The sequence below is a fragment of the Pezoporus wallicus genome, unplaced genomic scaffold (genome assembly GCF_028554395.1).
Source record: "Pezoporus wallicus isolate ANWC-B61680 ecotype Strahan unplaced genomic scaffold, APGP_CSIRO_Pwel_v1 contig_2908, whole genome shotgun sequence".
Taxonomy (NCBI): Eukaryota; Metazoa; Chordata; class Aves; order Psittaciformes; family Psittacidae; genus Pezoporus; species Pezoporus wallicus.
Window position 1 is genome coordinate 5,942,427 of NW_026642179.1, and position 27,581 is coordinate 5,970,007.

General features: G+C 41.5%; 1 protein-coding gene across 5 annotated transcripts in view; it reads right to left on the reverse strand.

The window, feature by feature from the left end:
• Positions 1 to 15,342, reverse strand: part of CAPRIN2 (caprin family member 2) — a 33,274-nt gene extending 17,932 nt beyond the window's left edge. For 4 of the 5 annotated variants that reach the window (XM_057427966.1, XM_057427965.1, XM_057427961.1 and 1 more), the window contains exons 1-8: positions 15,048 to 15,342; positions 13,165 to 13,227; positions 9,019 to 9,105; positions 6,296 to 6,534; positions 4,902 to 4,984; positions 2,813 to 2,974; positions 2,288 to 2,331; positions 57 to 902 (exon numbers count right to left, since the gene is read on the reverse strand). In XM_057427966.1, coding sequence (XP_057283949.1) covers positions 57 to 902; positions 2,288 to 2,331; positions 2,813 to 2,974; positions 4,902 to 4,984; positions 6,296 to 6,534; positions 9,019 to 9,105; positions 13,165 to 13,227; positions 15,048 to 15,293 — 1,770 coding nt within the window. In that variant the 5' untranslated portion in view covers positions 15,294 to 15,342. The remainder of the gene's footprint in view (positions 1 to 56; positions 903 to 2,287; positions 2,332 to 2,812; positions 2,975 to 4,901; positions 4,985 to 6,295; positions 6,535 to 9,018; positions 9,106 to 13,164; positions 13,228 to 15,047) is intronic. The other variant, XM_057427964.1, reaches the window with a different exon arrangement.
• Positions 15,343 to 27,581: the final 12,239 nt, after the last annotated feature.

Here is a 27,581-nt window from a genome sequence, read left to right on the forward strand (position 1 = left end):
TCCAATACACTAGTGTCAAAAGCTTATGACAGGTAATACTACATATGCCAACTCACTTCTTTGGGTTCCATATCAAACTTCTTTGGCCCCATCTGCTCCTTTGGCCCAATACTTGCAGCTCCCCAGGACTTCAGAGGGTTCTGTAACTGCTGTGATGACACTTGCTGCTGCCTGTCAGCTTTTTCCCAAGCCTCTGGAGTCTCCTGCTTCTTTTGTTCTGGCTCCTCCCTAACATGTGCAGCCCAAGCCTTCACAGGCTCCTGCTTCTTTCGCTCTGGCTCTTCCCTAACAGGCATTTCCCATGATTTCACAGGTTCTGGCTTCTTTTGTTCTGGTTGCTCCCTAGTTTGGGTTACCCAAGGTTTTAGAGATTCCTGCTTTTGTTCTGGTTCTTCCTTAACTTTGGTTACCCAAGGTTTTAGGGACTCCTGCTTTTTCTGTTCCTGCTCTTCCCTAGCTTTTACTACCCACAGCTTAGGTGATTCCTGTTTCTTCTGGTCCTGCTCTTCCCTAGCCTTTGCTACCCAAGGCCTGGAGGACTCCTGCTCCTCTCGGACACGTGCTACCCAGACCTTTGGAGCTTCCTGCTTCTTCTGTTCTTCCTCCTCAACACAGGTCTCCCAGGGCTTTGCAGGCTCACGCTTCTGTTCCTCTTCTTTGACACGGATTTCCCACGGCTTTGGAGAATCTGGTCTTTTTGGTTCTTGCTGCCTAACACGAGCTTCCCAAGGCTTTAAGGTCTCTTGTTTCTGCTTCTGCTCCTGCTCTTCAGTATCAACAAGCATTTCCCAGGACTTCAGAGGTTCTTGCTTCCTAGCATACCCAGCTTCCCAAGATTTTGGCTCTTCTGGCTTCTTCTTGACAGAGTATTCTGCTTCAGGCAAATAACGCCTGTTGAGAAACTATATAGACCAGAGAAACTTAATGGCTCCCAAGAAAACATTTTGCTACTACAATTCAGGTAAGTTAGGTCACCCAGCTACCGAAAACTTCTGACTAAAAGCAGAGCCCAGACAGTTTAAGTATCAGCTGTAGAAACTATAAGGACAGCCATGCCTTTATGCTACAGCACTGCAGACTAGCTTTGTTTGGCAGGCCAGAGAAGCAGGAAACAGTCCTGTGCAGCACAAGTGATACATACTTGAGCCGAGTAAATCTATTATCCTCAATGCTAACTGGTGTTCCTAGGCACTTACGGTATCAGGTTGAGACTTTTTATGAACACAGCTCTCCTCCTAAGCATCTAAAATGCTGTGTTATTAGATTAGCAGACATTCTGCTAAGAACAGCAGCACCACCTCCCACACAGTCTTTGACCCAGTAACTAAGTATAACCCTCATCCTTAATGGAGCTTAAAATATTAAAAAGTCACTAGATTCTCAGATTCAGTACCTCTGGACTTCTACAACTGGACAGGCTACATTTGCTATCAGTAATTCTGAGTTCAGTGAAGGCATCCTGAAGTTTTCCCTAGTTACCACTTTGTCATAAACAGGAAGTAAATATATGAAGAATGTACAAGGCTCACTAGCTGAGACTTTCTGACAAGTCACCAGAATAAGCCTTTAGCATCAGGTACCAGGTTATAAAAACTTGTTCAGGGGTGCACCCTCTAATGGGATATCTAGGAATTAATGATTCAGCATTTCAAGAACCAGTATTCCCTGTTACAGAAGTACACCCTTCCCCACATTTTGAAGTTTAATGGGTTTTGTGCTATTGCCAGTTGAAGTTTGAGTACTAAACTTCAACTTAGCTGTCAAAACATGTCTATACATGTTCAACATGTATAGACTATGTGTTTCAATGACTTAATGGTTGTTGAAACATGTCTACACACCCTTCCGCACACAAGTCTATGTTAAGACCCCTACTTTTCTGACAAATCAGAAAGATTTGCAACCCCGCCAGTATCAAGCTTACTGCAATAAGCCTAGCTTTTAGAGACAGCTTTAGTATGCGTGTATTTTTTCTACCCTGCAGTACACTAGATAGTTTGTCTCCACTCTAAAGGCTGAGGCTTTGGTTTTATTCAGGAAAGCACCAGAGTATTAAAGTACTATACTACTTCATGTAATCCTGGCCCATTTATCCCAGAATATCCCACAGAAACCATAAATTTGGGTTTAGAAATAGAAATGCAACCAAACCAATGCTTTCTACGTAAAGCAATACCTAAGTTACTGTTCAGACTCCCTTAAGTTTAGAAAGCAAGCTGCAGAAATGTCATTATATTTCTGATAAATCATATACTAAAGGAAAGCAATTAGCAGTGGAATATCTTACCTCCTGTGGCTGTATTTCAGACTTCATAAGCTCCGCAATGGATTCTAGAGAAAGGATGTTAATTTGTTTCAACTGATCAAATGCAGAAAGGCAGAACAAGCAGTAGCAAGTCTTTAATTCTACTCAAATAGTAGTGCAAATTGCTAAAGCTCAGCTTGTCATTCAACATGGTATTTTTAGACAACCTTTTATTTTCTGTTTTAAATTTGTGGAGTTAAGAAACATTTTGTAGTATTTGTGATTTGGTTATTGTAATATGCAGCATTCTCTAAACTAGACAATTCTCACACCTTGAACATGAAGACTTGCTCAGGTGACAAAAACATCTTATTAGAATTAGATTGTTTTTCCCCTACAATATTTGTCAGAATAAGGCAGAAAGCCTTGAAGGTTCTATTTTATCTGCTACATTGCAAGTAAGCCACTGCACAGGATTAGATTTAATCTCAAGCTATGAAAAGTCAGTGCTCAGTTCAAGTTTATCCCAACACAATGACACAGAAATTGAACTCTCTAATATTCCACCTGGTTCTTTGACAGGCTCTCCTTTTGACACATGTCTTGTTCTCTCAGATTTTCTATTTACTTCTTCCATTTCTTTTACTGGCGCAGTGGTGCGAGGCGTCGGAATACTTTCAAAGTAGCGGGAGTCCAGAAGCTTGGACAGCAGGTCCTTCATGTGTTTATCTGAAGAGTAAAAATCCATGCAGTTAAGATATTACAATTTGAAATTAAGGAGTATTCAGATCAAAACTCTTTATTCCCTCCCTTTACATAAACTGCAATTTTTCCAGGTTCACAAATCTTACTGACTTATTGCAATAAAGTGTTTTAGTAAAGGAAAGTATTTGTTAAACTGCTTTATATATTACAGCTGAAAGCACTTTTGCAAGCCAGAGGTAAGACTGCCACCTGTGTTTAAACACACACAAGGTCAACACTGAGCTACCTAGTCTCCCACATGCTTAGAAACAAATTTATTTACCCTTTGTTTATCCTGTAAGCTAGCCAGCACTGACACTAAAAGCACATTGTACGGACTGCAGCAAAGGTAAAGCCAAACAAACTCATTATGCAACTGCCCTACAGCACCCTCTTCCCAGTGATAAGATGTTAAGTCTCAGACCAAAAAGTTAAGAACTGCAGAAACAAGCAGGGGGTGGGAAGCAAGAGACTGCTCCAGACTGAACTTAACCCTCTGAAGTTTTGGTAAAGAAAAACTTAACTGTGTACTCCAAGAACTGTCTAGTTTTCCCCTTTATGCAAAAAAGACAGCAACATAGAGTATAAGGCCCCAGAAATCATACTACAAATTCTTTCAGAGAAGCTAGAGAAACAGCAGTCTTAAAAACAGGAAAAATACTCAGCAAGAGATCACTCCTACCAGCAACAGCCACGTGAACAAGAACTGTAGCTTGAATTTAATGTGGGTATAGAAAATTCTCTCCCAAGGCAGTGAATGCTAGTAAGAAGTCATAATAGCTTTATCTCAAATTTAGCTTGTGCAAGACTGACACTAAAGGGGTAGAGTTACTTACAAAAAGTCACAGAAGTTTAGGTTATAGCCAAAAAGCTACAAAAGTTTGGAGTTCAAAATAACTAGGCTATTAATTTATGTCAACAGACACAAAGTTAAAGTTACCAGCCTGTAACAATGCAAGGCCAGCTTGCAGTTTGTCCAGAACTACATGAAAAGAGTTAAGAGTTAAGAGTTAACACTTAATCTTCAGTTCAACTATCTGCATGTAGAAATTAGACAGGGTACACTCATGCTCTGGTCCAATAGCTTCAACAACACTGTCAATTACAAATAAAAGATACTGCCATACAGCCATTACAAGATTGGAGTAGATGGGACAAGCAAGATCTGTTTGCAATAGGAAAGACTTTCTTCACATTTCTTTTGTGTTCTAAATAGGAACATAAAACATATATGCTGGTTTACAACCATGGTTGTTGAAACTAAGCCACAGTGGAATAAAACATGTAGAGTCCCACAGATTGTTGTGCTTGAAAAATGAGGACACTTGCAGCAGGTCAAAGTAAGACTGCCCTGTACATGGTTAAACACAGCAAGTTCCACTAATGACTATCCTTCCTTAGTGTGGTATCCTGCACTGTAGTCAGACAACAGGTATGAGCCTGGAATTCCTACAAGACAATCTTCAGTGCTGTGGGACCTTCAGCCTGGGGCCAATGAAGCTTTGTAAAACACATCAGTTTACTCAACTAAGCATTTCTTGGCTGGGAACAGTGTTCCAGTCTTAAGCTATTTGCACATAACTATTCAAAAAAGTTCCCATTGCTGGTTCTGTAAGGTATTCATGCATCAGCTTTTGAATTACTACCATCATTATTCCACAAGAAGGTGCTAGTACATTAGAGAAAGAGTAAGCCTTTACCTGGAAAAAGAAATCATGCTGTATTGTTGTTGAGGTGTACTTAAACAGAACTTGAAGAAACCAGCAGTTTACCCTTGGACAACTGAGCGAACACATGCAGTTGGAAGTGCTTAATTTAGTAGCCTTCCATGTATATTCCATTGTTTTCAAGATGCTTTAATTAGCATGCACATTTCAGGTCTCTAAGTTACTTCTCTAGAAGAGACACTCACATGTTGTTCCAACCACAGGTTTCTCACTTCCTTCTAGAAGGTCCCAGAAGTAGAGAGATGATTGTTCCATCTGGTCTTCAACACTAAAACAAATGACAGTTTTACTAGGTAGAATCATAGCCAAGATCAAGTGTTGCAGTATCCCAACAACCCTCCTTTGAAGACACTGACTAATGTTTAGCCTTCCCACTGAAGGGAACCCTAAATCCATTATCCACTACTGATTTATCTCTATCTGTACATGATTTAACCTAGCAAATGTAAGTAGTGAATAATTAAGACATATTAAAGAGCCTAGCACTATCCCACAAGACCATAAAACTGACCATCATTCCAAGTCAGGACTCCTAGACACTCCTAGACAGGGAAACAATTGCTCTTTAACCACCTTGCTCATTGGATGCACATGTGCAGGGGCAGTCAACAGCTCTTGGCCTCTGCTGGTTTACTGAGGGGCTTTGACATAGGTCCATGATCCACCCCACCCCCTCCAGACAATAGATTTGGAAATCTACCATGATGAAATTTAGAAACCCAAAGGAAAGGACTGTGCTTCTTGTGGAAAGAGGAAGCTAGAAATAAAGTTTTTACACCGGGATAAGAGACTCCTATTGTGTAGCTTTTTATAAGCAGCTGTTCTTTAGAAGTTACCTTAAGAGCAAAGATTTGGCCAATTTAGTATATGGCAAGTGATTTTTAGGAAGTCATGTTTGAATATGGAAGTACTCTTATCCATGAAATGTTTCAACCTGCCACCTAATAACTACTTTTCCATATTTAAGTACAACTCTTTCTATACTATCGTAAAAACAGACAAGCTAAGCATAAGTCACTGTAATACAAACATGGTACCAAATTAGTACAGACATTACACTTGTTGACAGCTTGTTACCTTAAAAAGTATGACATTTATTGTAGAGGTATCAAATTTTTTTTTAATTTTTAAAACTTCAAAGATTGAAGATAATAGCAAGAGAGCCTCATGAGTACCACCTTTCCTTGGAATAATGCAGCACATCTGGACCACCATGTGAATGGAACGTAGTTCTGCATGTGCTGCACTTTCAGTCCATGAACAGCGAGACCTCAAGAAAGCAGCACGCCACCAGCCTCCCTGCTTACAATGGCATTGGACTATCCCTCCTCAGCCCCACAACAAGATGCGAGATGGCAGCACTTCTATGCAACTTGCACAACTGAGGCTCTAATTCCTGCAGCTTTCCTCTAATGTTCAGTGAGGTCAATCTGCTACATTCTTAGTCTCCAACTAAAGCAAGTGTACGGAATAGAATTTTAATTACTGTCCCAAAACATAGTATTTCAAGAAGTATCAAACAGAGGACATTTACTGTAATGAATGAAGCATACCAATTAGATAAAAATCTTGACCTTACCTCAAGTTCTCATTTCTTTCTGGACATGTCAGTTTTGCAAATCTTATGAGGTAGTCTAGTTCTTTAGAAGGCAAGTATATTGCACCATTCACACCACCTTTGAAATCTTTCTGAACATGCTCTTGAGTGAAGTTTTGCAGCACATACTGCACTTGAAGTATTGTACGCAGTTTCTTCTTCTCAGCTTCAAGCTTTAATAGACTCTCTCTTCGCTGAGCCTTCCTCTGTGCTTTCAGCAGCTGTTTCAGTACATGAATTCAACAGTTAAACACAATTAAGTAACAGGATTCTAGGCTGAAACACAGTAAGCTCTAGTATCAATCAACTTACATTGATCAAACTATTAATTTTGGTTAGATAACAGAAGCTCCTAACTCTCTTCAGATACCCAAGAGTTCAAGCTCCTCCTCTGGAAAAGCTCCCCATTTATTTACTAATTCTCTACAGATCTAGCTTTTAGTCAAACTGGACACTAGTAGCTTCACTTGTAATATGCCTTTATGATATTTAGATCTTGATTAGAGCTGCTAGTTGCTTTATTGTAAAAGCTCTTACAACTGAATATAAGAAATTGATACAAACACAAATCCAAGCCTAGCTGACCTTTAACACTTGCCACACGAATTTAGTAATGTAGAAGTTTCCAGATTTCTTCTGAGACAACTGCCTCTTCACTTTTGAACACCCCAATTGAAATGATGCAGCAGAATCCTACAGTTACTCTTATTTCTGATGACAGAGGACTGAAGCACTCATGAAATAAGCAACAAGTCACAGAACATACACAGCCCTCATGCATTTAAGAGGTTTATCATGTACTAACAGAATTATACAGCAGAAGCTGAGTAACTGCAAGATTTAAAATACCTCATTAAAGGGTATCTTAAGTTTTTTTGCAGGATGTGTGGAAATTTAGTTTTTCTAGAATGCAGTGTAAAATCTGTAAGGATGTTGCCAGAATGTTCACTAGTGTTCCAGTAATGGGTACTGCCTGTAGAATCCATACAAGCAGAAGTAAAGCCAAAGCAAAAAAAATTGGTTAGTCTTTAAAAATACCTTACATGCAAGGACAAACATGACCCGAATTACTAAAAACACCTACAGAAAGATACACTTGGTAACAATCCTTAATTTCTAATATTTTATGGGCAGCCACACAGAGAAAAGCAATAAGAAGCAATCCAAGTTTTTACATTCAGCACAGTAGTTTATGTTCAACATAAAATGTCCAAGTGAACCCAAAGCAGCAACACTGCTGGACAGGCTCTTAAATCTCTGCTCACACAATACTTTGAGAGATTTACAGCGCTACCTGGAATTATTACATACACAAGAAAAGCCTCCCAAGCAAAACTTTTTTCATCTCTCTAAACACCAAAACATTTACCATTTTACCAGTCCTTCAGCATTCTGCAAAAGGCAAAGACATAATGCCAGAGCAGTGACTAATCATGTTCAGTGTCCATAAAACCACCGCAGATCAAATATTTTAAGGACAGTACTTGCTTGAGCTAAAAAAAGTTTCATCAACGATTAAAACATCTGCTTACATTAAAAAATGTATTTAGTGCTTTAAACCCTGAATAATGACATAGATAAAGCACTAAATCTGCTACTTGCCATAATTAGAGACAACTACAGCACAATAAGTGGCAAACTCCACCAGCTTCAGTAAAATTTTACCAAGAGCTGTACTTAACAGTGATTTAATCCCAGCACTTTCCCCCATTGGAAACATCAAAATATTGTCTGGAAGGCATCTTGGGATTTCATCCTGCCCAGCCTCCAAAACAAAGGTTACACTGAATCAAGACCAGTTTGCTTAGAGCTTGTGCAAGTCGGGTCTTGAAGAGATACAAGGACAGATTTTAATACTTCTCTAGGCAGCCTGCTCTAGTGCTCGGTTATCCTCAGTGACAATTTTTCTCTTATCTAGTTGGAGCCTACTATTTTATGATTACTCCTTCTACCACATCTCAGCAAAAACCCTGGCTCCACCCTTTCAGTAATCAATTTAGTAGTTGAAGGCCAATACTGTATCTCCTGCCAAGCCTTCCCTTCATCAGGCCAAACAAGCCCAGTTCTTCCAGTCTCTCCTCACAGGTCCCATTTTCCAGGCCCCAGTCATTTAGAAACCCACCACTGGACACACTGAAGTTTATCTATAGCCTTTGTGTAGCAAGTGACCAGAAACAGACACACCTGGTTATCAATACCATGCAATTAGTTCTCTGTAATCTACTGGTCCTCAGTCTAGTCTAGCTTTCACTGCTCCAGGGGTACACTTTGCCTGCAGCCCATAAGGACCTGTATGTCCCTTCCAGCAGGGATGCTCTCCCACCAGTCTGTACCTACACAGCAGGTAAGTCCACCTCCAGCACAAGGTATGAGCAGTACCAGTTAATGGTTTCAATCTTAACTGGAGTCATCTCAAACACAGCAGAGTTCCACTGACTCAATTTACTTAAGCACACTTAAGTTCTTACAGAAATACACAGTGAATAATTATTGTGTAGGTCAGTGGTACACAAAACTGTCAACATTTACTCTGCTCTATTCACTACTCCAGAAAGCTTAAGCATATTGTTCCCCCAAGTCCCAAGATAGAAACTTCCAAGTATTGGAGTATTCTGCATATTGATATGTAAGTGTAGCCATTAGAAGAGTAGCACAAGCTTTGCAGTTACTTTCTTATAATATAGGGAACAGCATTTTAAACTTACATCTTGGCTAAGTCCTGAAAAAGTCTTCTGAAGCTCCTTAGCAAATTCCAAGTTGTGTACTACTTCATCATATTTCTCCACGGCCTCCTGCAAAGGAACAAGTAAAAATTTGTCAGACTAAATACAAGGGGATTGAGATGCAACTAGTAAACTATTATTGAGAACTAGTTACTTAGCATGTATTTCTCTAAAATTGTAACTTTTTAAAGATACTGGTTCCATAAATGGTATTTTAAATTTAGTCATGAATATCATTCAACCATGACTCTGAGATATAGCACAAAGCCAGCTCACACCACTACACATGTCCTACAAGTCTGTCTGTATTAGACTTTCCAGGCAACATCTTGTTCAATACTTGGCATACTTGTGTTGAAACAGGAAAGCCTGGATACCAGTTACTTCAATTTTCCTTCTGTTCCCATAGGCCTCAGCAGTCAGAGGTAAAAAACTACCTAAAAATCAGACACTGATACAAATGCCTGGAAGGAATATAGGACACTGACAAGTTCAGCACAGATCTTTTACCCTCATGCTTACCTGAATGCCTTTACAGATAATTTGTACAAACTGTAGAGAAATCATGGAAGCTAAGTCATACTTTGAGGAAAAAAAAAAGTCTTTCAAATCTAGTTTCCACAAATAAAACAATGTTCCTGCCTTCACTAATGGCTTTAGCCAATATTTTACTAGACAGTCTTCAAAAAAACTAAAGTGGATTATTAATATGCCCTTTGATATACCCTATTTTGCATGAGTTCTTCCCCACTAAGGAGTCAGTTTATTTTTTATAAATCTCCTTGAAGGATGTGAAGACAGCAAAATGCTGTAGTTCAGACATGCTGCCCATATGCTCATACCATAAGCATGCCTGGGAAATACTTTTAATTTCAGTTGCTCACATGTGCATGTGTTTTATGCTCATGATAGCGGAAGTTTTCTGGAACAGGCTCATGGGTCTACTATAAAGCTCTTTCAAAGTAGTGTTAGTGTTGAGAAGCATTTCATCAGTGCAATGACAAAAGCTTGATCTATTGTCCCAATTAGATCTGGGACATCTGCAAATTCCATATGTGTTCCTAAGCAACTGGAAAACAAGCTACATGCTCATTTGTTCAACCAGTTTCATTGATCACTTACCTGTATTCACTTATTTGTAGTATACTAAATATTACTAGGCCTAAATGCTACTCAACACAGTGAGGTACATGAGCTAAAGCACTCATCTGGCAGTTTAAGCTGCCCTCAGCAAATTAATCAATATAAGAATTAGCAAGTTTACTTCACACTCTGGAGAGTAACTTCTAAGACTCTAATGCCCACACACTGAGGAATACTCACAATTTAACACCAACAACTTGTGAGACAGATGGCAGTAACTGTGCTTTTAACAATGCAAATCCCAGAGTAAAACTCCCTACCTGAAAACATCAAGAACAGTTACCACTGCTCTGATGGCAAGCCCTAACTCAGCCCACAGGAAAGCAATAGCTTTCTTGTGTCACACCTGTTATTAACATTCATTAACAGCATACTAAAGGAACAGTACCAAGGAAAGCCTGCTCAGCTTGCAAATCAGAATATTGCCAGGGAGAGCATTTAACTTGCTGGAAACTCTTCATTTCTGAAACAGATGTTTCCTGAAGTAAGACTAGCACACACAGTAGCTCTGGCAGGCATGCACACACCAGAAGTAATTAGTTTAATACAAACTGCTTGCAAAAGTTCATCATCAGATGGGCACTTCCTCTGTGCAAGGAACAATGTGAATATAGGTGACATCAAGTTACACTAAAGCTTCACTGTATTACAAGCAGTTAGGTTTCTTCAGGCAAGTGTCCAAGCTATTAAGCTCCTTCTGCTCTAGCTCAAATCACCACGTCCCGGTATTTATACCTACATTGGGAATTTGCATCTGAAAGGTACAAGTGGAGTATTTCCACATCTTAACCACTAAAACAGCGGTCTTGACTAGATTATTAAATACAGAGGTGATACTTCTACAATAATCATTCCAACAGTTTGACTACCACTGCTCAGTTTACTAGCAGGACTGAATCTAATCTCCCATTTTAGAAGGCTGGGATACCCATCTCAGCTGAAAATACTGAAAGCCAGTAACAAAGTTACTTGCCATTTTCCAAAATCAGCACTGGTGGATGCATTTGCAAGAATGATTTCTACAGAATCCTTCACCTCTAGTCCCCCACATCATAATTTCACTTTCACCTAACATCTTTTCACAGTTCAGGGTGTATACCAAACAACTAGTCAAATTCAGAAGTAGCTTTAAAACATGTTCAAGATTAATCAGACTTCCACAGAATATTGTTCAACAGCCACACTGTTAGTGACAGAAAACAGATCATAGTTAATACCTATGATAACACAAAAGGCTCTTCCCCACCTGATTCCAGATTGAGTTTAGAGAAAATAAAAAGTCACCATCCTATATTATTATAATTTCCCCTCTTATCCCACTTACATCTACCTCATTTGGAAATCATTCAGGGTAAGGAAACAGTATTTGTGCTCTCATCCTGCTGCACTGTGATACAGGTAGCAGCCAATGAAATTATTTTTCCAACTGGTTCACAAGAAGGATCAGCACGGGGGGAAAACAGGCTGGGAAGCAGCCACATGGAAAGACACCTGGAAGTCTGGGTTGATGGCAATTTCAATTATGTCAACAGTATTCCCTAGCAGCCCAAAGGGACAACTATGTCCTGAGGCATATCAAGTACAGCATAGCAAGCTGGTTGAGGGAGGTGACTGTCCACTTTGCACTAGTGCAGCCCCACCTCAAGTACTACCTGTAGTTTTGGACATCTCAATACAAGGACAAACTATTAGAGGGCGTCCTGAGGAGGGCAACCAACATGGTGAAAGGCCTAGAGGGCAAGACTTACAAGGAGCAGCTGAGGTCACACTGTTTGCTCAGCTTGGAGAAGAGAAGGTTAAGGGGTGACTCAATTGCAGCCTACAACTGCCTTAAAGGTGACAGTGGAGGGGGAACTGCTGATCTCCTCTCCTTGGTGACCAGCAACAGGACACAAGTAAATAAAATGAAGCTGCCTCAGAGGAAGTTCTTGGTGAACATTAGGAAAAGGTTCTTCACTGAATGCACGGCTGGTCACCAGAACAGGCTCCCCACAGCACCAAGCCCATCAGTGTTCAAGGAGCACCTGGACAACACTTACTCATACTACTTAGTGTTAGGTAGTCCTGCAAGGAGTTGGACTCATGATCCATATGGGTCCCCTTCCAAGTTGAGATATTCTACAGTTCTATAACTAGAGCAATAAACCCTTTAGATTATGTGACACTGCTACTCAGATATGCTTAAGTAATAGTTTTCATGTTACAGAAACTTTGTCTCGTTCTAGAATCCATTCTAGTCCAAGACAGAAAAAAAAACCTACTGTTTAACATTAGGCAAGTTTGCATCAGCTCCACAAAGTGGATCACATTTGTTTAGTGATCTTGCATCCTGGCATTCTAAACTCTAGCAACCTTACATACAAGTCATTGCTCTCACAGCATTTAAGAGTGCCGGTGACTCGCAGCTGTCTAACAGCAACACTAGAAGGACAAGAGAGTATTCCAAACTGCATCAATAACCCATAGCCAGATTCGTGTATTAGAAATCACGCAAGTTAGATCAGCATCTTCCTTCTACCAACAGGAACTGTTTGTCAGTTATATTTTAACAGCTACTTGTAATGAACAGCATTGTGCAGCCAACTGGCAGCTTCAAGTAACACCTATTAATGAAGATGTCATGAAGATTAATTAGCTACTCCAAAAGTCTTGATGTTCAGGTTCAAACACAGCAATGCCACAAAGACAAGCTGCATATGGACACCCCCTCAAAAAAGTTGCAGGAATACTGAAGCTGAAAGTCTACAGAGCAAAGATAAATAAGTGTCTTCTGTAACCTCCATCTTGTGTGCTGAGGTCAAAATAGGAGACAAAGCTTGTGGGCTCAACATTCAACTTAATTACCAATAATTCATCCATTTGGTTTTGTGAAAAATACCACTGCAAGCATACAGGCATTACTTCTGTGAAACACCACCACCTCCTTCAGCAACCTATCCTTCTGACATGGCTGAAGGTTTTGAGGGCATCCCTTCCTGCACTTACCAACTGGTCCTGATTGAGAGCTTCTCCCTTCTTCAGGCGATCTTTGTAGTCTTCTAACTTAAGCTGCAGGAAAATACAAAACACATTTTTTTAATACCAATTTGTCTAATGCAGAGTATGGCATGCAAGTTACATTTCCTGTACTGCATACTGCAACAGAATAAGCATTTTACTATTTGCTCATTTTTAGGAGAAAGGAACACAGAAATTTCTGCTGTGCCTTTGATTCAGCAATCTCAGTCTCCAGGACTGTCTACTTCCCCTCCTTATCTGTGATCTTTCATCTCTTACTTGCTATCTTTGTTTCATTTATAAAATACTAATGCATTGACCCTAGACCCAAACACAGTGTCCTTATTTTAAGGGATGTTTTTTTAGCTTTTCCAATTCCATGCTAGAATTCAGTTAACCTTGAATAATCCTACTTGACTTTCCAGAGCATGCCTTCCAAAATCTGGCTTGAGTTATGCCATCAAGATTTTACAGCACTATTTCCTTAGAAATTAGACTAATGTTTTCAGGTAAGATTTATTTCTAATATACTGAAAGTCTAAAAAAGCCGAGGTAAACTATAAAAAACTATTAGGTATTATTCTTTATGCACACAGGGAAAAGAAAAGGGAATTCATGACCATGAAGTTAAATACTATTTCATTTGTGTAATGGCCCACAGTTTTATTGACACAGTACCTATAGGAGACTAGGAGTAGGACTACTTTCTGCTCATTTTAGTAAGTCACACTTACATTTGCTGGTGAGGCCCTTTGTAATTCATGTGAAAAATCAAAAGATACTTGAGAAATTCACAACAATAAGCTTTCTTGGACAGAATCAGAATACCATGCAAAACTGGTTAATCCCACAAAGAAAACATGCTTATCTGACATTATTCAAAATTACAGGATGATGCATGACATGAGACAGCAGTAATACTGCATCTCCTGCAGGAGGATCAAGTCCCCAGCCACATGGCTAGAAGTCTGATCTATGGTGAGCCTCTCCTCACCCTAAGACATAGCACACAAAGCTTTTCAGATCTTTAGGGAAACACAAAATATTCACTGAATGGTTTTACTTACAAACTTGACCCAGTAATAAAAGAAACAGCACCATTATTTCTTTTCACCTTGCAGAAAATATCATTTTTCAAATTAAAAACCATGCATACAGCCTTCAATCACCTGCCAATTAACTGAAAAGTCTCAGAATGGAAAAGCCTGACTAGTTATAAGCACAATATTTTAGGGGTATCATTATCTCAATTCTTGACACTGTGCTACATTCTCCCCCCCCATATTTATGCAAAGTGAAAGGCAATATATATCTAATATAATTTGACACTTGCATGAGTCAGAGGAAACACTGTTCTAATCTTCAATTTACATACATTTCTACATCGTATTAGATGTATGCAATTAATAGAAGAAATATGAAGATTTCTACAGAACTGCACAACTGCCTCCAAAACAGTTCCAAGTTAGTTCTGAACTAATTCAGCCTATTAGAGAAGCATCCCCAGTCTTGACCAGCATTCAGTTACTTTTGGTAACTATTGTGCATGCACTGCAAATCCAGCAGCTGACAGCAGGTCTCTAGTTAGCTGCATTCCCAATTCTCAGAAATGTTATGCTCACACAATGTCAAATGCAAGGAGCCCATTTCAGAACAATAAGGTTAAAAAACCACCATTCTTATACAGGGGTTACAAAGGCTAACAAAAACCCACCAGCAAATCCAAGCTTAGGTCCTGACAGAAGTTATTTTTAAAATCAGTGATTGCTTTCTATATACACACACAACCTTTTTCCAGCTATTATAAAACAGGCACCAAGTTTTAAAATTCACAGCTTAAACACATGCCATGCCAAAGAAAAACAAGTTACCTTCTTTTTCTCAATGTTCCTGATCTTGTGTTTGAGGCAGATAAGCCCATTATCAATGTAAGTCTCATATGCCTGGGAAGGAGAGGCTGCCGAGTTCAGCGCAGACTGCAGGGGGCTGGAGGGAGACTGGTTCTCCCCAGACGGGTTCACCTGCTGCTTGGCCGCCTTCATGCTCCTTTCCTCCACCTCCTCTGACCGGCCTGAAGGTGATGGGTGACGGAAAGGGGCTTGGGAAAGCTGCACCATTGAAATGGATGGAGCTGCAAAGAAACTCCTCTTATTTAGCTTTCTCTCACCCCCCCCCACCCCCAAACCACCACCTCCCCTCTTTTTAAAATTACATATTTTCTTATCATGTATTCTAAAAATGTAGCCACAAAACAGCCTCGGTAAGAATTTATCACCACCTTTCAGTCTTCTCCCTCCCTTTTCAAAATATCCATAGCAGGAATTTCAAAGCAAGGCAAACTTTGTATTGTTCAAGTCTCCCCACCCATCCAGACACCAGAAATCCTTTACATCGGCAGAATTTGCCAGCACAGAGGATGATTCCAGAAAGCCAATATAGTGCCCATATAAAACCAGGCAGGTTTCCTGCACACATCACCCACCAGGGAAAAAAACTGCAAGCAAGCAATTGCAAATCATGCTGCCAGCCTCACATCCAGGCTGCAGCCTGAATGAAGATTTAGAAGTGGCACGCCTGAAGATATAGCTCCTCTTCCTCTCATCCCCATTAAATCAGTTTTACCCCCTCATGACCTTTGCAGCAATCCAACAGAAGACTTAAACTAAAAAGACTTCAACTGAAAAAAGACAAAACTAGATCACTTCGTAAAGCGAGTGGCACGCTCGGATACAACAGCTTTGTTCTTCCTGAAGAACTGGGCTCTGCCACCCCCAAAAGACGGGCCCGTGCCACGGCAAGGCACCAGCTCCGATGGGAGGGGCTAGGCTTTAACCTTGAACATAGAGTTTCTGTAAGAGATGCTCCACCACCCTCATCTCCAACTACTTACTTACACCTGCTTCTGAAAAGCAATGACACCACATTTCTGCCTGCAGGAAGGCCTGCGGCACACCTCCCTACGGCCACCGAGCCGGGGAACACCGGCATCGCCCCGGGACGCCCGCTCAGGCTCCGCCGGCGGGCAGGGAGCTGCCGCCGCACCCCGCCGGCCCCGAAGCCCACCGAAGGGAGAGCTCGGGGGCAGCCCTTCACCACGCCCTTGCCAGGGACAGTGAGGAAGCCCCTCCCGGGAAGAGATGCCGAACCCCCGCCCCGCCGCCGCTCCCAGAGCAAGGGGAAAGAGAACACAGAGGAGCAGCGGCGAAGGGGTCCCTGCCGCCACCGCCAGCATCGCCGCCGCGGGCCGAGCCCCGCACCGCCTCGCACCCGCCTCCCCACTCACCTCTCTGTCCGCACACACTCAGACCCGCCCTGTCGCCCGCCCCCCGCCTAATATAGCGGCGGCGGAAGGGCGGAGCGGGGCCCGCCCGCCGGGGTCACCGCCCGCCTCCCAATCGGCGGCGCCGCCTCACCTGCCCGTCTGCCTTCTACCGCCGTGAGCGGCAGCCCCGGCGGGGAGTGCTTGTGTGGAGAGCTGGCGGCCCGCCCCTCGGCTCAGGGGTCGCTGGGTTTGGGGTCTTCGGGGGCAGGCTACCGGGCAAGGCCTGGCGCTGGGTCGGCAGCCTCGTACGGACGGGATGCATGGAGGGACACGACGCCGTGCTTCGTGCTGTCCGTGAGGAGAGGTTCACCCGGGTCCCCAGGGAAGCCATGTATCACACCAGCCCCTCAAAACAGTCGGCCAAGGACAGGCTGGCTTGTCTCTCCAAGCAGCCCTAAGAAAAGTGTCTTGTCACCCCACTGCAAGAAGATCTTGGCCTTCTCCACCACACAGGGCCCAGTCACACCCTTCACTAGCATTCCATGACCACTGGGTTTGGGTGGCTGTGGGACAGTAAGAAATGTTGGTTCGTGCCTGTTTAAACCAGCAGAAGGGTTCCTCTGGGCCATTATGGAGCCCTCTGAGGAGACTGACCAGTCTCCCTGTCCTTTTCATAACCAAAGATGTGTGTGTCCTCTATACTACAACTCAGTCATGTAAACAGTTGATAGCTAGTAAAAACACTGAAGTCCCCTGAACATACACAATAAAATGATCACAGCCTTCTGCTAACCTCTTAGAAAGCAGATCTTCCAAGACCAGAGGACTAAGTGGAAGCTTCGTTTTCTGTGTTTCTCTTTTCATGTCTAAAGTAATGGCCAAATAGGCTAAATATGTCTAATAGATGATACAGCAGCTTCAGAGAGATGCTGAAAGTTGTGAAAGTTATGAAAATAGAGACATGAAAATAGAGGCTGCATGTAGACCTCATAGCAGCCTTCCAGTATCTGAAGAGGGCCTACAAGGATGCTGGGGAGGGACTCTTCATCAGGGACTGTAGTGATAGGACAAGGGGGTAACAGGTTAAAAATCAGGGGAAGTTCAGGTTAGATACAAGGAAGAAGTTCTTTACTGTGAGGGTGGTGAGGCACTGGAATGGGTTGACCAGAGAAGCTGTGGCTGCCCTGTCCCTGGCAGTGTTCAAGGCCAGGCTGGATGGGGCTTTGAACAATCTAGTCTAGTGGAAGGTGTCCCTGCCAATGGCAGGGGGGTTGGAACTGGGTGAGCTTTAAGGTCCCTTCCAACCCAAACCATTCTGTGATTCTGTGATTTTGAAAGAGGCAAAAATTAGTCAGTATGGAAGGATCGCAAAGAGGTTTTGCAGATTACCAAAGGTTCTTATATAGTACACAGCATGGATGAGAGATTGGGAGAGGAAAGGCTCACACCAAAGTAAGATTGGGTTTAACAGTAAACCCAAGCAAATGATAAGTGAGTCAAACAACAAGAACGATTGAGCAGTGCAGAATCAGATTCAGCCATATGGAACCACCTGTAGCATCCACAATCTTGCCACTTGTCCCTGCTTAATCACTAGTCTCAAAATACGCTATTTTTCTTAAAGCCCTAGCTCCTAGAATGAGGTCACTTTGTGAGGATGGTTTTCATGACAGAGAATAAATGATAATGAATTTGACACAGCTTGTGTCTAGGACAAGCAACATACACTGGAGGTCCTTCCAGTAGATTTCTGTTCTTTGTGTGGTTTTGTTCAAAGCTAGCAGTAATGGGCTAGATCCTTGCAAAGTAATTACAAAATGAATGATCAATTAATGCATATATTAATAATAAGTCATAATTAATGTGCAGACACCTGGGACTATTCTATAAATCTTAATTACATCTTGAAAGCTACTTTATAGTATGCTTTTACAATTAGAAAATTGTATAAAAAAGGAAAAAATTGAAAGAAAGATTCATATAAGCCAAATCCGCATTTAAAATCAAAATATATTTGAACCTCTTTTTAAAACAAATACAGAATAACTATTTGAGATGGATGCTATATAGATTTATAGTATATAAATATAACCAAAGTTAAAAAACGCCAGGATGAAGTGCAGCCTAAATTAATTAGTTTAATGCCATTTTGCAGACCCATCGTGAGATAATCTTTAAGTAGGTGATCACATGATAGGTTATCACAGTCTAGCCAGACATTGATCATAGCCATGAAGTCCTAGACACTCAGCATTCTCAACCCGGAGACCTGAGCCTTTTACTCCAGGATCAGAAGGGGATTGCACTCTAATGGCTGAAGAAAAACACGCTCTTAATTTTTCACGTTTTACTGATTCTGCTTGTCCCCTTCAGCTGGGACTGCCCTGATTTTTCCCAGTCCCAGCAGTCTATCCCACTCATTTTCCTTGCATGCCTGTCCCCCCCAGGCTTGGTCTTTCTGCCTCAGTCTGCATGTTACTTCAGCAAAGCATTTGACACAGTCTCCCACAGCATCCTCACAGCTAAATTGAGGAAGTGTGGACTGGATGATCAGGTAGTGAGGTGGACTGCGAACTGGCTGAAGGAGAGAAGCCAGAGAGTTGTAGTCTATGGGGCTGAGTCTAGTTGGAGGCCTGTAACTAGTGGAGTGCCTCAAGGGTCAGTACTGGGACCGGTATTTATTATTTAATATATTCATCAACGATTTAGATGAGGGAATTGAGTGTACTATCAGCAAGTTTGCTGATGACACTAAGCTGGGAGGAGTGGCTGACACGCCAGAAGGCTGTGCTGCCATCCAGCGAGACCTGGACAGGCTGGAGAGTTGGGCAGGGAATAACTTGATGAAATATAACAAGGGAAAGTGTAGAGTCCTGCATCTGGGCAGGAACAACCCCAGGTTCCAGTATAGGTTGGGGAACGACCTGTTAGAGAGCAGTGTAGGGGAGAGGGACCTGGGGGTCCTAGTGGACGACAGGATGACCATGAGCCAACACTGTGCCCTTGTGGCTAAGAAGGCCAATGGCATCCTGGGGTGTATTAGAAGGGGTGTGGTTAGTAGGTCGAGAGAGGTTCTCCTTCCCCTCTACTCTGCCCTGGTGAGACCCCATCTGGAATATTGTGTCCAGTTCTGGGCCCCTCAGTTCAAGAAGGACAGGGAGCTGCTGGAGAGAGTCCAGCGAAGGGCAACAAAGATGATTAAGGGAGTGGAGCATCTCCCTTATGAGGAAAGACTGAGGGAGCTGGATCTCTATAGTTTGGAGAAGAGGAGACTGAGGGGTGACCTTATAAGTGTCTATAAATGTATAAAGGGGGAGTGTCACGAGGATGGAGCCAGGCTCTACTCAGTGGCAAACAATGATAGGACAAGGGGTAATGGGTACAAACTGGAACACAAGAGGTTCCACTTAAACTTGAGAAGAAACTTCTTCTCAGTGAGGGTGACGGAACACTGGAACAGGCTGCCCAGGGAGGTTGTGGAGTCTCCTTCCCTGGAGACATTCAAAACCCGCCTGGATGCATTCCTGTGTAACACTACCTAGGTGTTCCTGCTCCGGCGGGGGGATTGGACTAGATGATCTTTCGAGGTCCCTTCCAATCTCTAGCATACTGTGATACTGTGATACTGTGATGTTGTCCGAGTCACAAGCTCCTTTGCCCGATCACTTCCAGTTTTCCACACCTGGTTCTTCATGCAGCCTACCAAAACCCTTCATAATCCTAGGGACATCCAGTGCCAGCCTGCTTCCTCCCCAGGCAGCCGTGGCAAAGAATGAGACCAGGTTCCCACTTTGATTCCCTGCCATCCCTTTTATTACTGTACTGAAACTCCAGAAGGTAAATGGTTGTGTAGAATAAGATCAGCTGCTTGTTAACTATAGGAGAGAAAGACAATGCAAGTAAATGTGTTGCTAAGATTATACAGTGACGGACTAGGGAAGCCTGCTTTACTCATGGAGCATCTCTCAGGAAAGAAGGCTGAGGAATTCTGTAACCAACAAAGGATAAATACATTAGATCTCACAAAGAGGAATATTGGAATGACACCCAATTGACTGGAAGAACCTGGAGGATTTTAGGAAATACATTGCTGCAGGGCTATGCTATGCTGCAAGGAATTTTTTCACATATATACCCTGCGGCTACTTGTCTGCTCTTCAGAACCAAAGCCAAGGAGTCTGGTGAAAGGGTGTTTCACTCAGAGCCCAGCATTGCCTTACACAAGCTGCTGCGCACCACATAACCAACTTTTGCAAATGCTTTTTAAAGATACAGTTCTCCCTTTACACTCCAGATCCTTGTCTTATGTGTTTTCTTTACAGGATCCCAGTTTCCATGTCCTTGTATAGAAACCTTTTTCTCCTTTTTTACCTCCACACTCCATCCTGCCTAGCAGAGTGGTTCATATTCCTGCTCTTCCCCATTGCCGAAAGTGCCAGGCCCCCCTTCCTCTGGATGGATTTTTAGCAAAGAATGGCCACGTTCCCAAGTCAGCAAGTGCCTATGTGGAGCTCGACGTGAACCGAGGATGAAGGAGGACGTGGGTAAAGAAGTAAAAGTAGCAGTAGCAAAAGTAGCAGTGCAAGCAAGGTAAGAAGAAACTGGACTGTGCTAAGATACAAAATAGTGGACTGTTAGCAAATTTTAAAGGTTAAGTTCTCATACGCTTATTGTTACTAGTTGCTGTGTGCTGCAAGAATAGGTATCAAAGCATAGTATACTGAGCTATTGTATATGTATGTATTCAATCATCATACAACAAGCTATTGAACATGTATCTAATTATACTACAGCAAGCTGTTGAAGATGTATCTGATTATAATACAGCAAGCTATTGTAAGCCGAGGCAGAGAAACAGTATAAGAACGATTGATACTCTATAATAAATGGCTTTTGTCTGATCACACTGATCTCTGACTGGGTCCATATATTTTCTGCGGCACCTTCCAATTCCCAGAATGTTTCGGTCTCCTCACTCAGTCCTTACCTTGCCAGAATTCATGATTCTGTTAACTCCTTTCCTTTCCTCTCATTTTGGTCCCCCACCCCCAGCCCAAGCTTTCTACATTTTCATCAGATATTTTATGATTTACATGATTTTCAAGGGAGAAGGAGCTGTAAAAGTAAGTAGAAATAGTTACTCTGCTTGGGAACAGCAATTACAAACTTAGTCAAATTTCACCTGTATAGCTGCAGGCCAAACACAGTATGTATAATTAAAGCCCACGTTAACACCTGTAAAGATCTGCAAAGAAACTGAGTTAACCTCCCTGCCAGAAGGCCTTTGGAGAATACACAAATTCAGTTGAAAGAGCTCTCTGTGGAGTATGTGCTAGCTGCCTGCAAACAGGTATATTGCACAAAAGGCACTCCTTGACAGCAAAGTTGAAATTCCTGTTCCCAGGCTTCGGGTTTCTGGAACTTCATTAAAACCATGGAAGGAACCCTGTCAAATGCTTGTCTTTTTTTGGTCACATTCTTGCAAATGGCTAACCCAGTAGGTCTCAATTCAGTTTGAGTCAGATAAGTGGAATTAAAAAGTTCATCTGGAACAGAAAGAGCTGTTAAAGCAAAAGCAAATTTAAACAAAATAAATTGGAATGTGCTGGGCAACCTTAGTAATAAGAGGTATCAGCTGAGAATCTGTGCTCCAAGCAGTAGCACCTGCTTCTCTCAGTTTCTCTGACCTCATCAGACCTCAGTTGCAAAAGGGGAAGTATTGCAGAGAAGGCATTCAAAAGGGATTCCTTTTGTGTGCATGCATAGTGAAAATTTCAAAAGAAATCAACCAATTTCCAAGGGTGAGATTAAACAGAATGTTTGCCCAGAAATGCTTTGGAACAGGGACTGGCACATGACAGTGCATTTGTGATTTCTGTCAGAAGCACTTCTTTTATTGACCCCATGAAAAGAGGCCTACTCATATGTCTTGGGAGTTGAAACTTACACCTATGCTTGTTCAACTTTTTTGGCAGCTGAAGTCTGTCCAGAGTTGATGTGCAGAGAGCATGCAGACTGTAAAGCTTTGAATGGCCGTGGCACTCTGCTATGAGGACCGCCCTCATTTTCAGTTTGTGAGTCATGCTTCAACGTTTTCTGTGTTTCTGCTACTGAGCACATGGGCAAGAAGATGCTTAACTCAGATGCAGAGGACATAAAAGGGACATATATGTGGGGCATAAGAGTAGTCTGAGTGATAGACTACTGGGGAAACCTTGGAAATTTGGTGTTAAAATATGAGTAGGCTTGTAAAATTTGGCACTGAAAAGTTAGAAAATAGTAGAAGTATATTTTCCTTTAAAACCAATATTAATTCAGCTTATTAATTCAGCTCATCTTATGTCTGTCAGCATTTTGACAAGTTAACGCATTTAGAGTGTTATTTTCTCCATGAAACCACTCCTTTTCCCCTCTTTCATTTGGTGCTTGGCATGGATGTGGCCTTAGAACAAAACTAGATTGTGCATTAAAACAGTTGATGAGTTCAGGACTTCCACCTTGCAGTATTTAGAAGATTTACAGTGAATGAGCAAAATAACTGCAGGAAAAGATGATTTTATGGATAATACAACTGAACACTGATTATAAGCTAAACTTAACCCTATTTCTGCTACAAACTTCTGAGAACTTTACATGATATGATCTTTTTCTAGATGGCTTAGGATCTGGTTCTAGAGCATTCACAACCGCAGTAAGCAAAACCAGGGTGGATTCTTTCAACACAATGTAATCTTTTGTATATAAAGTATTCTGGAGAATGAGACATTATATGTCTCAGATTACACACTCAAAATTAGTAGCATCTGTGACTTTTGCCATAGGGGAGTTAATCCTGCCTTCACCATTCACAGGAATGCTGAGGAAAAGCTGCTCAGTGTATTTTCCCCATTCAAAACCAATGCTGTTTTCAAAACAGATGTGTATTATTTAGTTGGTAGTCTGTAGGAAAATGTTTTCTTTCCTAAATGTAAAGGGCAGTTCTGTGATGGAAAGAGTTTATTTTGAATAGGAACTGTAGAACAGCACATGCTCACCATTCTGCACAGGGATTAACTACAGGGTTACTGTGAGCTAGTTGTGCTGCCTTCATCTGCTCCTCTGGCAGAGCCCAGACAGCCCAGTGCTTCTGCACTTCACAAGAAATAGCTGTAAATTGCTCAGTGACCCTGTCCTTCAATAGCAGCCCTGAAGAGCCCTTTGATGCTGCAGGCCTCCATTAAAATATGTTGTATTTCTCTGTTAAAGCCCTTTTTTGTAAGTAGCTTTGCAATTGTTCTCAAACATCTGGGGTCCTTTTTCAGCTTTCTGAATTCTTATGTGAACATGTTTTGTTCTCACAGAATTGTTCACTTGTCCACTGACTCAGCTGCAGGATCATTAATTGCTAATGGCTCCAGCCTCAGGCTAGCAGAGTGTCTGCTGGCATCTCACAAGCTTGGATCTCTGGCTGGCTGTGCCCTTATGATCATGGTGCATGGCTCAAAAATGTTTAAGTCATATTGGTCTTAAAAATATAGCAGCCTGACTTGGTTATTTCTTTATGCAGTTGGTCATCTTAGGTACAGTTATGCAGTAATCATAGTAATGACTTGGACAGCTTTCATGCCTTTCATCTTATGACCAATAACCCTAACTCCTCCAGAGAAGCTAATGGATTTTTATGATTCCCAAGGAAATACTAATGACAGATTTATTTCCTTCCTATTGCCACTGAAACACACCTTTGCTCTCAGGCTTTTCAGGTGGACCCGTAGAAAATCTTTCACTTGTATTTCCCTTTGAATCTTACTATGTCATAGTTGCATTTGGAGACTCAATTAAACTTAATTTTAAAGTCTGATTTCAGAGCATCACAGACTGTCCCTGCAATCTGATACTTCCTCTTCATCATTACCCAGTATGTTGCGAGGAAAGAAAAAAATAGACCCCACTTTCTTTTTCTCAGTAGAAAGAAAGGATGAGCTGCAGACAAATTGACATTCCTGAAATGTGTCTGTGACCTGAACTCAGGATTCAATTTCCGTGGCTTCTTTTTTTTCCTTTTATTATTTTTTATCTTGTGCAGGTTCTGAGCAATCCCATATGCAAAATGTTGTCCACCTGTATGTAACTGAAAAAAAAGAAGGGGAGAATTTGGCAACTTCTGAAAGTACTGTTATGAGATTCAGTCAAATTTACATGAAATAATATGGTATTTATGTGGGGAAGATGTTAACAGAAGTTTAAAATGTGTGCTAAATAAAAATAATAGAGAAGAAAATAATGAAGCAGAGACCCAAACCATCCCTCTGATAGCTTTATTAAAGTGGAGAGGTGTTTTCTAAAAATGTACATGCATATGCTTAATTTTACAGTGTCCATTTTATAGAATCATAGAATGGTTTGGGTTGGAAAGGACCTTGAGATCCTAGTTCCACCTCCCTGCCTTGGGTAGGGACGCCTCACACTAGACCTCACAAAATGAAACAATACTGATAACATGAATGCAAATAAACATGAGTTTAAGTATTTACGGGACAGGGCCTCTGTGTCTTGAAGACCTCCAATGATTCCTTGTAGAATTCAAAATATGAAAACCAATTTTGATCATAGTCCTTCATTTTCCTACCTTTTAATAAAATCCAGGCTCTTTATTAATTTGCATTCTAAAAAGATCATGTATTTCTATTGCAACCATGATTTTCTTAGACTCACCAGCAAATAAATTGCTCATCCACATATTTTTAAAAATAGCAGTTGATTTTTATCAGGAATAGGAATATTGTTAATTTACAACAGGGCTGAAACCACCCCAACAATTTCATAATTGTTGAAGCCTGTAAATTATTTCTTTTGTTCAGGACCCATATTATACATGTACATAAGCCCATGCTTAACTTTGAGCATTGCCTGTTCCCACTGACTTCAGTAAGACAACAAACTCTACAAATTTCATTTTTATTAAAAAGTCATATTGAAAAGCACAGGGGTTTTCTTTGTATTTGCTGGTTTTCCTGCTCACAAGAGCTGTGATCTTAATGGGTTGGTTTGTCTTCTTAAAAAGGAGCAGTAAGTGCTTCATTGAGGCAAAAATCTTGACAGCTTTCCAGAACAGTATTTGTATGCTAATGGAAAAGTGACAAGAAAGAACTTTACTTAAGGTGTTGATTAATAATTGTTTATTCTCTGTATTATTCATATAATTCAGATACATATGTATTATTCTGTGTTAAGAGTTATGAATATTGCTCGATTCAGAGATCCTGATTTAATAAAAGAGAGGGAAACAAACCCCTACTGTTTCTGCAGCACTTCAAACATGCAGAAATGTAGTTATGAAAAAGCAATGAATAACGTCATCAAAAGCACACTGCTGCTATACCTCCTAGAGCCAATGGAATATGAGGAACATTTTCTGGTGAAAAAGTAACAAAACCAGCTCTGAAGTTTGACAGAATATAGGAGAACACTTTCAGTTTTCCTAGTTTTCAACCAAGTCTACACTAGCACAGCTGAAGACAAAAACCTGTGAAATAATCAGAGCCTTCAGTCAAGGGCAATAGAGTGCTTTCAGATCCTCAGAAAAGCAGATCAGAATTATACTCCTGCACCATTCCCACTGCTGATAAGAAAACAAAGAGCCAGGGGTGAGCCTGGGAGGGAGGGAGAGATTTAGTGACCATCCTACAGCTTGGAAGGAAAACTATAACAAACACAAGAAAGTGCAACCTTGAAATCTTTTATAACTGTAAGGCTGGAAGGCAGCATGAACAGATGTGGTTACCTTCATGTTTCAGTGATAAATAAATATGCATGAATTTCACAGACTAGAATGACCTAGATTGAACCTCTACATCAACAGCATGATGCACAGAATTGTTAACACTAATTAAAAACCATTGGTTTTGAATGCTGCCCTATCTTACACATCTAGGTTATGGCCACACTGTCTTTGCTGCTAGCACGTCAGTAAGAGCACAAATCCTGGGCCACGCTGGATGCCCGAATCATGGCCATGACTTCTCAGGCCTCAGAGACCATTGGAACCACTTGAATTATTCATTGCTACATGTAGGGATGTGAGCTCATGAACGAGAGCCTGTTTTGCTCTTGAGTTTCCATCCCAAGATAGCTGGTTGCATGCACCAAGATAGAGGAGGGGCACAAAGGCTATGTGACTGGTGAGTGGATCAGATCTCAGATGCAGAACCAGAAGCCAGCCTCGTTTAACACCCCTCAAGTGCCCAGGGGTAGGTAGGACTCTGGGTAGCTGTAGACCAAGTAGACAACTCTGTAACTAAAAGCCTCCACTTCCAGAAATGCTAAGACCCTACAGCCAGCTCCAACATCCGTGTTAACCAGAAATGCTCAGCCACTCTCAAAATAAAACCAAAAGCCCTGGGTCTGTAAATATTTTTTCACAGGTTTATCTTAAAGTACGTAAGTAGTCCTGCAAGACAGCATTCAGCCTTCATTGAAGCCATGGGCTTCTCAGAGGTATTTTGCTCCTCACTCCCACTGTATTCAGTAGAGGCCTAAATGTGACTCGTGTTCCCATACAGGAAAAAAAATCCAAGCAACTGAATGTTTGGATGTATTTTATGGCAGACATTTTAAATGAACCCCCCCCACATTCCTCATTTACATGAGGAATTACTATGACAAATTTACATGAGTGATTACTATGTTGCCAGGCCAGCAAAGCACTGACTTTAATATACAAGAAATTAATTGACTCCAATTTAAACACCTTTTTTTTTTTGTAAATTTTTAGTTTCTTTTGACAATTTGGAAGTGTACTGGTTAGCTACCGAATGCTGCGTTAGACTCATGTTAATCGTTCCAGCAAATCCTGTAAGTGCAGCATTCAGGCAGAGCTCAGTTAGCTTTATCCACCACCTTTTATGGGAATTTCATGGTTGTCTGGAAGTTTCCCACCCTGAGAGAGAATGCTTGTGGTGATGAGTAGCATCCTGATGAGGGAGGGAAGCTAAACTGTTTTTTAATCACCTGTTGATTATTTTCATCATGTTTCCTTTTTTATTCATCCTCCAAATATTCCATTGTCCTTAGGGGGTATCACCTGTGTCCAACATTTTTTCATTGAGCTGCTTCTTTCCAATAGCCCTGGGCTACCTGCTTCCCTTCTTCGTCAGACAATTAG